Source organism: Grampus griseus, assembly GCF_964374135.1.
Source record: "Grampus griseus genome assembly, chromosome: 11".
Taxonomy (NCBI): Eukaryota; Metazoa; Chordata; class Mammalia; order Artiodactyla; family Delphinidae; genus Grampus; species Grampus griseus.
Window position 1 is genome coordinate 6,169,204 of NC_139005.1, and position 14,083 is coordinate 6,183,286.

Sequence of the window (14,083 nt, forward strand, 5' to 3'; positions counted from 1 at the left end):
CCCTTTTTTTTTTTTCCTTACTCCTCTGTCTAGAATCCCTGTTACAAGACTAAACAGAATTGGTGGTACCAGGCATTCTTCTATCAGATTTACAAGTTCTCTTCTAGTTTTCTTCTCTTTTTTTTGACCACACTGTGTGGCTTGCAGGATCTCAGTTCCCCAACCAGGGATCGAATCCTGGCCGCACGGCAGTGAAAGTCTGGAATCCTACCCACTAGGCCACCAGGGAACTCCCACAAGTTCCCTTCTAGTTTTCTAAAAAAAATTTTTTTTTTTTTTTTTTACCACAAATGGATGTTGATTTCATCACATGCTTTTTCTGTATTTATTGAGATGCCTGTGTGATTTATTCCTTTAATCTACTGAAGTGATGAATAAAATGAATGTATTTTCTAATATTAAGCTCGCCTTAAATTCCTGCCATAAATTCAAGTTAGTCTTGGTGTATTATCTTGTTTGCCCTTTGCTAGATTCAGTTTGCTCTTGTTTTATTGAAGATTTTTGTATCTCTGTTAATAAGTGAGATTGGCCTGCAATTTTCCTTTCTCGTATTACCCTTTTCTGGTTTAGCTATCAAAGTCATTCTGGCCCCATAGAATGAGTTATGGACTGTCCTTTCTTTTCCTAATTTCTGGAAAATTTTATATAAGGTTAAAATTATCTGCACTTTGAAAGCTTGGTGCAACTTGCCTGTAGGATGTAATTTTTAACCCTGTCTTTTCTTTTTACACCTCACGTCTCATCCATTTGCAAATTCTGTTCACCTCAGCTTTAAATTAAATTCAGAATCCAACTACTTCTCACCTCCACTGCTACCACCTTCATTTAAGCCACCACAATCTCTCACCTGGATCATTGGAGTAGCCTCCTAAATAAACTCGTTGTTTCTGTCCATGCAGCATCAGAATATTTTAAACATATGGGTCAGATCCTGTTACTCCTCTGCTCAAATCCTCCACGGGTGTCCATCTCACCCAGAGTAAGAGCCAAAGTCCTTACCATGACCCACAAGGCCTGATAGGACCTGGCCACCCGGCTCTCTCTCCCACCTCAGCCACTACTTCTCTCCCTTCTCACTCTGATACCGACTAGGGTATCAGATCAATAGAAATTGACTAGAGGCCAGACAAGAGATTCAGGCAAGACTTTACTGGGGCTCCTGCAGCCACAGGAGGTAGCGAGAACAGGCAGGTTCCCTTGATTGCTCGCTCCCGAAGGGGGCGGTGAGCTGGTTTCTTATACAAGGTGATGGTAGGGGTGTGTCCCGGGGGGTCAGGCCAGAGTGGTGGTTTAGGTGTGTTGCTTACCCCTTGGGTGGTGTTTTGTGCAGGGGGCGGGGGCGGGCATGCACAGTACCCTGTTTTTGCTCCTGGCTCTGCAGAAGTGAAGTGGCAGTTGAGTTTTTTGGTCTTTTTGTATCTTTTTGTTCATAATTTGTCCCAACTGTGCTTGCACATGGTTATTTTTAGTCCCTTATAGTTTCTTTATACCTTGTAGCTCCAGGAGCTGTTTGTCCAGTTGCAAGCATTGCAGCACTGCAGCAAAGGGTCCCACGTCCCAGCCTGTTTCAACTCTGCTCCAGCCACACAGGCCCCCTTGCTGTTCCTCATACTCATCAATAGGTTCTCATCTCAGAGACTTGGCACTTGTAGTTTGCTCTGCCTGGGACACTGTCCCCACAGAAATCCATATGACTTGCTCCTTTTTCTTTCTTTAAAGTCTCTGCTCCATTGTCACCTTATCAGAGAGGTCTTTCCTTACAACCGTATACAAAAGAGCAAATGTCTCTTGCATTCCCCATCCCCCTCCTTGTTTTTTTTGCTTCATAATTTGCTCCTGACCACTTACGTGTGGACCTATGTATTTACTGCCTGAGTCTCACCACAAGAATGTAAACACCAAGAGGGCAGCTATTTTTTCTATATCCCTAGTAGTTAGAACAAAAGCCTGACAATAAGAGGTGCTAAATATATTCTTCTGAATCACTGATGAATATTTTATTATGTGTCTGACTCCTTAGACATCAGCTTCTCTAGCTTTATTTCAGTGCATCTTGTTTTCTACCCTTAGCATTAAAAACACAGCACCTGACACACGGCCTTGTAAATAACTGTCACTTAGTAATAAATGAGTGAATAAATGTTACATCCTAATCTTTGCTTAAGCTTAATTAGCTCCCATCCTCCCTTGGAGATCTTTACTTTTCTTCCCACTTTCCCCTTTTTCCTTATTTCTATTCTTCTCTTTCTCATATCTACCCCTCCTCCTCTTCTCTCTCTGCCCTTTCTAATCTCACTTCTTTAGTCCATCCCCCCTCCTTTCTTCCTCCAAATTCTCCTTTTCTCCTTATCAATTGTCCCCTCATTTTCTTCTCTTATTCCTCTCTCTCTCAGGGGACCATAAAACATCAGAATCAGAGCTGGCCTTAATCTCTTACTGTGCAGATACTGAAGAGGAGCTACCACAAGATGGCACAATCCGCTTTAAGGTCATAGCTAGTGTAAAGCTGAATGAATCAGGACTAGATCTCAGACTCTTTCTCCCTCCTCTCTTCTCTCTTTCATTTCTGCTTTTTCTTCTCTTTCTTAGCACAGTGTTGGAGTCAGACAAACTTGCATTTGGATCTCAGTCCCATCACTTATACTGGTGACTTGCAACATATTATTTAACTTCTGTGATCCTCAGTGTCCTCACAGGTTAACTGAGATATTAATGTGCACCTCAAAGGGTTGTAAAGGTTAAATAAAAAGTTGAACAACAACAACATACACAGACCAAAAAAAAACCCCACAGCTAACATCATACTTAATAGTGAGAAACTCGAAGCTTTCTAAGGTCAGGTACAAGGCAAGGATATCCCCCCTCAGCATTCCTTTTCAACATTGTACTGGAAATCCTTGCTAAAGCAATAAGGCAAGAAAAAGAAAGAAAAGGTATACAGATTGGGAAGGAAGACATAAAACTGACTTTGTTCGCAGATGACATAATCATTTATGTAGAAAGTCTGAAAGAATGAACAACAACAACAACAAAAATCTCCTGGAACTAATAAGCAATTATAGCAAGGTTGCAGGATACAAAGGTTAATACACAAAAGTCAACTGCTTTCCTATATACCAACAATGAACAAGTGGAATTCGAAATTAAAAGCACAATGTCATTTAGTAACCAAAAAATGTGAAATACTTAAGTATAAATCTAACAAAGCATGTAAAAGATCTATGAGGAAAACTACAAAACTCTGATGAAAGAAATCGAAGAAGAACTAATTAAATGAAGAAATAATCCAAGTACATGGATAGGAAGACTCAATATTGTCAAAATATCAGTTCTTCCCAACTTGACCTATAGATTCAATACAATCACAACCACAATTTCAGCAAGTTATTTTATAGATATCAAAAACCATTCTAAAATTTATATGGAGAGGCAAAAGACCCAGAATAATCAATACAATATTGAAGGAGACGAACAAAGATGGAGGACTGACACTATCTGATTTCAAGACTTACTATAAAGCTATAGTCATCAAGATGGTGTGGTATTGATGAAAAAATAGACAAACAGATAAATGGAACAGAATAGAGAGCTCAGAAATAGACTCCCATATAGCCAACTAATTTTTTTTTTTTTGCGGTACACGGGCCTCTCACTGTTGTGACCTCTCCCGTTGCGGAGCACAGGCTCCGGACGCATAGGCTCAGTGGCCATGGTTCACGGGCCCAGCCGCTCCGCGGCATGTGGGATCTTCCCAGACCGGGGCACAAACCCGTGTCCCCTGCATCGGCAGGCGGACTCTCAACCACTGCACTCCCAGGGAAGCCCCTAGCCAACTAATCTTTGACACAGGAGCAAAGGCAATACAATGGAACAAAGATAGTCTCTTCAACGAATGGTGCTGGACATCCACTTGCAAAAAAAAAAAAAAAGAATCTAGACACAGACTTTACACCCTTCACAAAAATTCACTCAAATGGATCACAGACCTACGTGTAAAATGCAAAACTATTAAACTCCTAGAAGATAACATAGGAGGAAACCTAGATAACCTCGAGTATGGTGATGCCTTTTTAGATATGCCACCAAAGACATTATACGTGAAAGAAATAATTGATAAGGTAGACAATTAAAATGTAAAGCTTCCTCTCTGAGGTAGACAATATCAAGAGAATTATAAGACAAGCCACAGACTGGAAGAAAATGTTTGCAAAAGACACATCTGATAAAGGATTGTTATCCAAAATATATGAAAAACGATTAAAACTCAACAAATAAGAAAACAACCCAATTAAGAAATGAACCAAAGACCTTAACGGACACTTCACCAAAGAAGATATACAGATGGCAAGCTCCACATCAGATGTCATCAGGGAAATGCAAAATAAAACGATAGCGAGATACCACTAGACACCTATTAGGATGGCCCAAATCTGGGACACTGGCAACACCGAATGTTGGTGAGGATGTGGAACAACAGGAATTTTCTCACTAATTGCTGGTGGGAATGCAAATTGGTACAGCCCAGTTGGAAGATAGCTTAGCAGTTTCTTACAAAACTAAACATACTTTTACCATATGATCCAGGAATGGGGCTCCTTGGTAGTTACCTGAGGGAGTAGAAAATTTATGTCCATACAAAAAACCTGAACATGGATGTTTATAGCAGCTTTATTCATAATTGCCCAAACTTGGAAGAAACCAAAATGTCCTTTAGTAGGTGAATTTATAAACAAACTGTGGTACATCCAGATGATGGAATGCTATTCCGCACTAAAAAGAAATTAGTTATCAAGCCACAAAAAGACATGAAGGAAACTTAAAGTGAAAGAAACCAATCTGAGAAGGCTACATACTGTATGATTCCTACTCTATGACATTCTGGAAAAGACAATGTTATGGAGATGACAAAAATATCAGTAGTTGCCAGGGGTAGGAGGCGGGGAGAGATAAGTAGGCAGAGCACAGAAAAATTTTACAGCAAGGAAAATACTCTGTATATTATAATTATGGATATATGTCATTATACAGTTTTCCAAACCCACTGAATGTATACCACCAAGAGTGAACCCTTAGGTAAACTATGGACTTTGGGTGATTACGATATGTCAATACAGGTTTATCCTAGGTAAAAAATGTACCATTCTGGTGTCTGATGTTGATAATGGAGGTTATCTATGCATGTGTGGGAGCAGGGGGTATATGGGGAATCTCTGTACCTTCCTCTCAGTTTTACTATAAAACTAAAACTGCTCTAAAAATATAAAGTCTTTAAGGGACTTTCCTGGCAGTCCAGTGGTTAAGACTCTGTGCTTCCACTGCAGGGGGCAGGGTTCTGTCCCTCGTTGGCAAACTAATATCTTGCATGTCACAAGGTCAAATAATAATAATGATAAAAGTCGTTAAAACGTTGAACAAATAAAGGCCTGGCACATAATAGAATATATATTGCCTCTTTTCTCGTTCTTTCCTTATATTTTTCTTTTTCCTTCCCTCTTTAAATGGATAAGGTTGGACTCATTAATTCTTTGGTTCCTTCAAACTTTGGATGCTTTATTATGCCTTTGATTCCTTCTCCTCACTTTCATGTATCAGCTCTTTCATTTATTTCTTCTTCTTCTTTCTCCTCCTCTGCCTCTTCTTCCTCATTTTATTCTTCTCCTTCTCTTTGTCCTTTCCCTGTTTCTGTTTCTCCTTTTGTATCATGAACCAAGCCATGTGGACCATAAACATCGAGCTTAAAGTCCCCTCAGCTCCAGCAGTCTACCAGTTCTATGATTTTTTTTTCAGTTATCTTCTTTTTCCCTTTATCTTTCCAGTACTTATAAATTACTTAACTTCCCTGGGCCTCAGTTTTTCCATTTGGAAAATGGAAACAATAATGGATTGTTATAAGCATCAAATGAATGAAGTAAAGCTGTTAGCTCAGTGCCTCACACAAAGGCTCCAAGACACTGTTAACTTTGCTCTCGTTTGACTTTCTGCGAGCCCGGGATGAAATAAAAAACACTATAGAAATGTTAGTTTATTTTTTTTTCCCCCTAAAGTATCACAGTGAATTGGAAAGTTGGCTCCAGGTTTGAAAAGACATGGGTTCCAGGGAAAACTATGAATTCTTATGAACCTCAATTTTCTGATCTATAAAATGAGAATAACAATATATGCCTTCCCTCCACCTAGTGTTTTTTTCCTTCCCGGGAATTAAAAAAGTCAATGTGTAGGAAAGCATCACCCTATAAGTACATGTGGTAATCATGACAGATGGTGTTCTGGAGTCACAGTGGGGATGCTGTAAAGTTACGAGGATTCAGCGGGATACATTTTTAATTTTAAAAGATGCCTGACCTACAGTAAGCATTCGATACATGCTATAGCTATTACTATTTCCTTTACCGTGTCCACTCTTTTCTCTAGATCCTCCAAAAAAATGAGTGGTTGCGCTACCCAGGTGATCTCTGCTGCTCAACTTCTATTATTGATTGTCCCCGTCCTCTCACCTCCTCATCCCACCAGGCTTTTTTCCTCCTCCCCCTCTCTTACGATCACAGCTTTCATCTCGCCTCAGGCACCCCGTGCAGCCAGATGTCCAGATCTCAAGCAGCTTAGAACTGCCGGGACCGGCCTGAGACCTGGAGTTCCCTCCGCTTTTAGCGTCTAGCACTCTTCCAACAATAAAGTTTTATTGAAAAAAGCCGAAGAAAAGGCGCCCGTCCTTCTTTCTGCAACAGCCAATCAGAGGGCAGAACGCCTGCTTCGCTCACGGGAGCTTCAGCAGTCAGAGGAAAGGGCGGGGCATGTCGCTCCCGAAGCCCGCCCCGTAAGAGCGGAAGTACGGCCGGAAGCCAGCCATAGAGTTTAGGGGCCAGAGCGGCCCTGCAGGGAGTTGGCAGGAAAGGCTGGGAACAGCTGCCGGAGGTGACGGAGCGGTGGCCCCGCCCGGTACGCTGGAAGACGAAGCTTCCAGGTAGCTGTCCGCAGGGTCTGACCCAGAGTACGACGGGGCAGCCGGCGGGAGCCCACGGTCCCTGGGCGGCCTCTTTAAGGGAGGGGGCGGAGCCACGTGGAAGGATCCCGAGGGTGAGGTCACGTGCTGCGGGGCACATGCGGGGCACAGTGGCGATTTGAGGGAGCGTCGTCGTTGGGGTGGACACTATGTGACGTCCCTCCCCCCACTAAGACCTGTGCCTTGGGGTTCAGTGGGGTGCATTGGTGGGACTTGGGGATAGGCCCAGGGATGGGGGAGGTGGGCGTGGCAACCCTGTGTCAGCCAGGCTGCCATCGAAGTGGCTGAATTTAGGATTCCTAGATCCAAGGGTTAGACTGCTCCGTCTCTGATTCCTCGTTGCAAAAGTGGCTCAATGCCTCTGCAGTAGAGGTCCTAGGCCTTGTGCTTTCCATCCTCCCCAGTTCAGGAACCTCCAGCTTCACATCCTCTTTCCTTGCAGCTCCAGACTTCCTGAGCCCAGGTACCCCCAGCTCAGTGCAGCCATGAGTGCCGAGGTGAAGGTGACAGGGCAGAACCAGGAGCAATTTCTGCTCCTGGCCAAGTCGGCCAAGGGGGCAGCGCTGGCCACTCTCATCCACCAGGTGCTGGAGGCCCCTGGTGTCTACGTGTTTGGGGAACTGCTGGATATGCCTAATGTTAGAGAGGTGGGTTCTTGGCCTGGATAGCACCCAGGGAGGCTTGGGTTTGAGAACGGGTGGGCAGGGCTCATTCTGCAACCCCATAACCATTCAGTTGAACAAGAATATGGTGATTATTAACTGGCAGCTTGCAGAAGTAAGTAGGCAAGTAAACCTCTTAATTCCCCTTTGGAGATGAATGATCTGTAAAACCCAGTATTTTTCATTTTTAAGCAAAAGAGCCTGTGATTCAGAATAGGAGACCTGATGCTAGCCTGTCTCCATCAGTGTCGTAGCTCTTAATAATCATATTGCCTTGATCAGGTCACTTTTATTTTAGGGCCTAAATTGTCTTTTAAAAATGGACCTGAGGGGGGAAAAAAAAAAAAAAAAGGACCTGAGGGCTTCCCTGGTGGCGCAGTGGTTGAGAGTCCGCCTGCCGATGCAGGGGACACGGGTTCGTGCCCCAGTCCGGGAAGATCCCACATGCCGCGGAGCGACTGGGCCTGTGAGCCATGGCCGCTGAGCCTGCGCGTCCGGAGCCTGTGGTCCGCGACGGGAGAGGCCACAACAGTGAGAGGCCCGCGTACCTTAAAAAAAAAAAAAAAAAAAAAAGGACCTGATACTGCCCTTCACTATTGTTGTAGAAATCAGATGAGATTATGGGAAAGTATAAAGTCTGGTACAAGTGGAAGGAATGAATGTGAAATTGGCATGACCTGTTCTCTCCCGTTTGCACCATATGCTAATTCACTTAAGTTTGATAAGGTAGAAGTTATCTTTTTCCCAAAGACACATGGCAAGATGCTAGGAACGCAGCAGAGAGAACTGTTCACAGAGAAGTGGCAGAGTTAAGAGTTTAAAGCCCAGAGTGAGTAGGTTGCCAAGATGGGTGACGCCAGCCGAAGCCCTGAGATGTTATGACAGTGGTAGGTGGACAGGTATGAGTTAGGTTTTTGAGTGCCAGTGATTGAGTCAATGAATTTAGCCTTTTGGAATCCTTCTGGTCCGAAGAAAACTGGCTGCCTTCCTTCCCTGCTCTCCTCTGCAGTGGAATTAAAGAGAATCAGGGTGAAGGAATAGAAGTGTGTTTTGGGTTCCTGTTCAGCACTCTGCTAGTCATCTGGGAATACCAGAAAAGCACAAGATACAGTGCTCCCCTTGTGAAACTTACGTTCCAGTTGCAGAGAGAAGATGAATGGATATCCATGCGTAAATCATTTATTTAGCAAGGATTTATCAGCAGAGCAAACTTACATGCACAGCTCTGCTAGACCTAAGTGGGATACCAGAGACCACATCTGTAATCTTGTTGAAAAGAAAGATATTCTTAGGTAACAACCTTAGGTGGGCTTCGACTGACTAAGTGGGTGATCAGTGGTAGGAGAGGAGGTCTGGGTGGACCGGCTTGGGTGATGAAAGCTCCCGGGTGAGGACGGTCTGAAGCAGAGGCCACAAATCCCAGTGCCTGCTCAGTTCGTGCAGCCGTGAAGGGAGTGAGGCTGAGGCAGAAGTCTTTGGTGAATTGGAGGGTACAGCAGCCCCCCTAAAGGTATTCAAATTCAGAAATGCTAAATATACTCTAAGGACCAGACAACACAGTTTGCAGTGTTTGGGGGGTGTGCGTGGTGTGTGTGTGTTAGATACTAAACACTGAAAGTTTTCAACTCTGAGTTTAGGGTAGGAATTGGAGGCAGATGGAGCAAGAGGACATTGCGGACTGGGGGGATAGCGTAAACAAAGGCCTGGAGGCGGAAGTGAGGCCTTCCTGTGGGGAGAGTGGTCAGAGAGGCAGAGAGCTCCTTCCGGTGAGCTGGGAAGCTAATGTTGGAGGGGAAGGCTGGGGCCAGAAAGTGGAGCTCAAACTGGGTAAGGCTGGGAAGGTGGAGAGAGAGGCCCTTCCTGTCACTTCTTCTCTCCCATCATGTTCTCACAGCTGGCTGAGAGTGACTTTGCTTCCACGTTCCGGCTGCTCACGGTGTTTGCTTATGGGACGTATGCTGACTACTTAGGTAACAGGAGGGGTGGAGGTCTGGAGACTGGAGGTGGGAGAAGGGCAGTTTACCGAGGGACTTAGAAGAAATTCCTGGGATACCCGACTTAGATCCCTTAAGTACACAGGGTCAGGGTCAAGACCTGAATTGGCATGGAAAACTCAAAAAAAAAAAAAAAAAAGGCAAGGGAAGGAGGCTAGGGCTTTCCACAAATGTGAAATCAGGATTTCTTTGTCTTTTTTTTTTCTAGCTGAAGCCCGGAATCTTCCCCCACTCACAGAGGCTCAGAAGAATAAGCTTCGACACCTGTCAGTCGTCACCCTGGCTGCCAAAGTCAAGGTGAGTGACAGTCCCCCCAGTCCTGAGGCGCAGAGAGCCCTTCTGTATCTCCCTTCTCGAGGGTCCATCTGAAGGGAATGGCATTGGACAGCCTTTGACCACCGTGTTGCTTCTTCCTGCCTCGCCCCACGCCCCTCCAGGGTCTGTGTCTGAACGCTGTTACCTGCGGCCTTTGGGGCTGAATATTATTCTCCTAGTTTTCTATTTTGTTTTTCTTTTTCAACCAACTTAAGTTCTAATTAAAACACCTTTTACGTTTGGGGTCAGAATAGCAACTAGGATACCGCTCACTGTCGTTCAGCAGCCCCTCTTCCCCCCGCCGTAAAGTCCTCTGCAGACAGCCGCGGCATCCAGAGCTGGAATGAAGCTCTCTCTTCTGGGGAGGTGCCAGCTTCTGTTTGCTGAAATAAGAAACACGTAACCCAGGGTATTCCCTGGCGGTCCACTGGTTAGGACTCGGCGCTTTCACTGCGGTGGCCCGGGTTCAACAATCCCTGATCGGGGTACTAAGATCCCGCAAGCTGCGCGGCGCGACCAAAAGAAACGAAAGAAAGAAAGAAATACATAGGCCAGAAGTGTCTTTGTATATCCAGCTGGGTTCTGTTTTTGTTAACTCTCCGCCTCCGCCCACCTGCGTCTCCCAGTTGTTACTGACTCTCGGCGTGCTCATGGTTTTACTTAAACCAGGCTGTCTACTGCAAGATGCCTCTTTGGAGGTAGACGGAGTATAAATGGTAAACAGAGTAGCTCCAGACCTCTCCCACACCACATCCTCCCATTATGTCAAGCTCATCTTGACCAGGTCCGTGCTGTGTCCTGAGCTGGGCCAGAGGATGGACATCCAGGCAGATGTCCCCCTGGGGTGGGGGGGGAAGGGAGTAGGGGAGCACATGTCTTTTATTTAAGATTGTTCTTCTCACGTTGTTATTTCTCAGGTGGGAGTACTTTTATTTATTTTACCTTAGAACCAGCCTCTTAGAGGAAACGATATAGGAGTAGGAGCGGAGGGTGGGCGGGGGGTGGGGGAAGGAGGGAAGAAGAATCTTGGAAGCCCTTCTCTGCTGCGGAACCTCACAGCCCCAGCCCGCCCTCGGGCCCCAGTGTATCCCATACGCAGTGCTGCTGGAGGCCCTGGCCCTGCGGAACGTGCGGCAGCTGGAAGACCTCGTCATCGAGGCCGTGTACGCCGACGTGCTGCGCGGCTCCCTGGACCAGCGCAACCAGCGGCTGGAGGTTGACTACAGCATCGGGCGGGACATCCAGCGCCAGGACCTCAGTGCCATCGCCCGAACCCTGCAGGAGTGGTGAGACCTGTGTCCCGGCGCCGTCCCTTCTCTGCTCGCCCCAAGAAAGGGAGGGATGCTTTGGAGGGGGGCGAGTTGGGCCGGGAGGCAGAGGTGGAACCCAAGAGGATGAAGGGGAGTGAGCTCGTTCCTCCAGAGGCTTCTGAGGGAGAAAAAGAGTGGAGGAGGGCCTGGGGGACAGGAGGCCGGAGGGCGTCCTCGATGCAGTAACCGGGGGAGGGAGGGGGTGGTACTCTTGAGCGCACCCCCTGCGGTGTGGATCACGTGTCTCCGGCTGCATGCAGGCCCCTGGTCAGTGAGCAGCCCTGTCCACAGGCCACGGGCCTCTCCCGCTTCTGTTTTCTGTGTTCTTGTCTGACCTGAGCTCGTTAAGACACCTCCTCTTTTTCCTCTTTGCCTCCCCCACCCTGTTTTGGTTTTAGTTCCTACTCCCATCTTGCACATCACTCCGGGCACTTCTCTCTCCTCCCGTATCTTACCTGAGTGTCCTGCTGGCTCCTGGGAGTATTGTCGCAGGTGGCTCCCAGGTGCCCTGGCAAGGCTTCTGACTCAGACAGGGGTCTGGATGGCCGGACGTGGGGGTGTCTGCGAGTCTCTCTTTCGCGAGCCTGATCACAGCCCTCCTCTGCTGACCCTCGTTCCCGCAGGTGTGTGGGCTGCGAGGTGGTGCTGTCGGGCATCGAGGAGCAGGTGAGCCGCGCCAACCAGCACAAGGAGCAGCAGCTGGGCCTGAAGCAGCACATTGAGAGCGAGGTGAGCAGGCGGGCGTCCCGGGCAGTGACGGCCGCAGGCAGACCAGGTGGGCAGGGGCTGGCAGGTTCTGGAACCTTCCTCGTTCTCCCCACTCCTTTCATCCTGGTAGGTCGCCAACCTGAAAAAAACCATTAAAGTCACAACAGCTGCCGCCGCCGCGGCCACGTCTCAGGACCCCGAGCAGCACCTGACGGAGCTGAGGGAACCGGCTCCAGGCAGCAACCAGCGCCAGCCCAGCAAGAAAGCCTCGAAGGGCAAGGGGTGAGCGGCTGCGGCGGAGCCGCCGGCGTCCGGGGGCCCTGCTGCTGCTTCCTCGTCCCTCCCATCACCTGCGTGGGGGTCGGGAACGGGGGAGCTTGCAGCGCTGAGGGGGTTCCCTGCAGCCTCTCTCTCTCTCTTCCCCTTGCCAGGCTCCGAGGGAGCGCCAAGATTTGGTCCAAGTCGAACTGAAGGGACTGTCGTTTCTTCTGGGATGTGGGGTCCTAGCTGCCTGCCTGCCCCTTAGGAGTCCTCAGAGAGCCTTCCTGTGCCCCTGGCCAGCTGATAACCTAGTTCATGACCCGTCACCTCCCTTCTTCTCTCCCACACCCCCAGGCATAGACCACACCGTCTCTGGGGGGAGGCAAGTACAAGTCGTGTTTTTGTTGGTACTTTTTGTTTCACGTAACTTTCTTGTGTGTCCCATTGTCCCCTCTTCCTGCCACGCTCCCTCCCCTATTTCTTTAGGAGTCAGCGTCTGTCCCTGTTTATTATACGTCACTGAGTGGGTGGGGCTGCCGTGTCTCCAGCATAACCCACACGTGATCCCTTCCCCTTCCTCCGCCCCAGCCCTGCATGCCCAGCCTCCTGCCCACCCGCCTGTTTGGGCAGCATCTGAAGAGCCATAGGGCTCCCACCTTTATTCCCACCCTGAGAGTTCTGGGAGCCATTCTAGGAGTCACTGGACACTCACATCCTAGAATCCTGTCACTCTGCAGTTGTTTCCTGTCCTCTCTCCTCCCCTTGGGTCCTGGGAGTGCTGCTGCTTCAATGACCCCAGAGCCTCAGGGCAGCTGTTTCTTGAGCTGTTGTGAGATGGTCCTTTCTTGGCCTTGGCTGTCTTAGAAAGCCTGATGGCAATCCTGGAAGGATTTACACTTCCTTCTGTGAGTTTTGTGTGGAAGGGCAGGGGATATAGATTGTATAAAAAGAGTATATATACGTATATCTATATATAACATGACACAGAAATAAATCTATGAGAAGTCTATCTACAAACACGCCCTGAACTGGGTGTCTTCTGTCTTTGGTGTTTGTGGATGGGAAGAAGGCTCATTCCCAGTCCACTCTAAAGCAAAGTGCCGGAAAAACAAAAGAACCAGGTACTGGAGACCTAGATCGTGGGCCGTTTGGCTCTGGCCAGATCGGCTCAGCATCTCGGCATTCTTTAAGAAGCAGTGGATGCTCACCGAGCACCAGCCTGTGGCAGGCTCTGGAGGTCCAAAGCGATGGGCACTGTCCCTGCTCTCAAGGAGCTTGAGTTCAGCCTGTTTCCTTCCACCTTATAGAATTGTAGGCGGAAGAGTTGATAGTAAACTTCAGTTTTTGCATCAGTACCACACAGGACTCTCCCATCTCAGTAAAAAGCAGCAGTCGGGCTCCTGTCCCCGTCCAAGGCAGAGCGTCCAAGCAGCATGTGCTGGGAGGATTAGTCTCCTTGGCTCAGCGCACTGCTGCGCACGCCCTAGAATTGGGAAGCTCTAGTGTAAGGGACAGCTGCCCCCCCCCGCCCCCTCCCGTGCATGAGAGGCGATTGCCTCCTGAGGGTCCCAGTGTTGACCGAGTTGCCCTCCCGAGCTTGTGCTGTCCTCTAGGTGGAGACGTAGGACAGACTACTGTTTACTGGTCCTAAAGGTGTCAGTTGTAGAATTGGAAGTGGGGGTAGATCCCGAGTTTTCCGTTAAAAGTGGTCCGGGTGAGCCAGTTATCTTGCAGGGCAGCGGAGACTGAATGGGACCAGTCCAGTGGGCCCTGTCTCGGGAATTGACACTGTTGGCCTCTCGCTTTAGCTTTGGCCTAGGCTAGCCTGTTGAG

General features: G+C 47.9%; 1 protein-coding gene across 3 annotated transcripts; it reads left to right on the forward strand.

Annotated features, from left to right (window-relative positions):
- Positions 1–6,867: 6,867 nt before the first annotated feature.
- COPS7A (COP9 signalosome subunit 7A) lies at positions 6,868–14,083 on the forward strand (the record flags this gene model as incomplete). 3 transcript variants are annotated; one of them, XM_082665416.1, is made up of 8 exons in its annotated part: positions 6,868–6,961; positions 7,443–7,647; positions 9,557–9,632; positions 9,865–9,953; positions 11,055–11,257; positions 11,905–12,010; positions 12,120–12,271; positions 12,421–14,083. In XM_082665416.1, the coding sequence occupies exons 2-8, from the start codon at positions 7,486–7,488 to the stop codon at positions 12,458–12,460; spliced, it is 828 nt and encodes a 275-aa protein (XP_082521542.1). In that variant the 5' UTR covers positions 6,868–6,961; positions 7,443–7,485. The 3 variants fall into 3 exon arrangements, with proteins under 3 accessions (XP_082521542.1, XP_082521541.1, XP_082521543.1); XM_082665415.1 differs by having other exon boundaries at positions 6,944–7,074; XM_082665417.1 differs by lacking the exon at positions 12,421–14,083 and having other exon boundaries at positions 6,944–7,074; positions 12,120–12,275.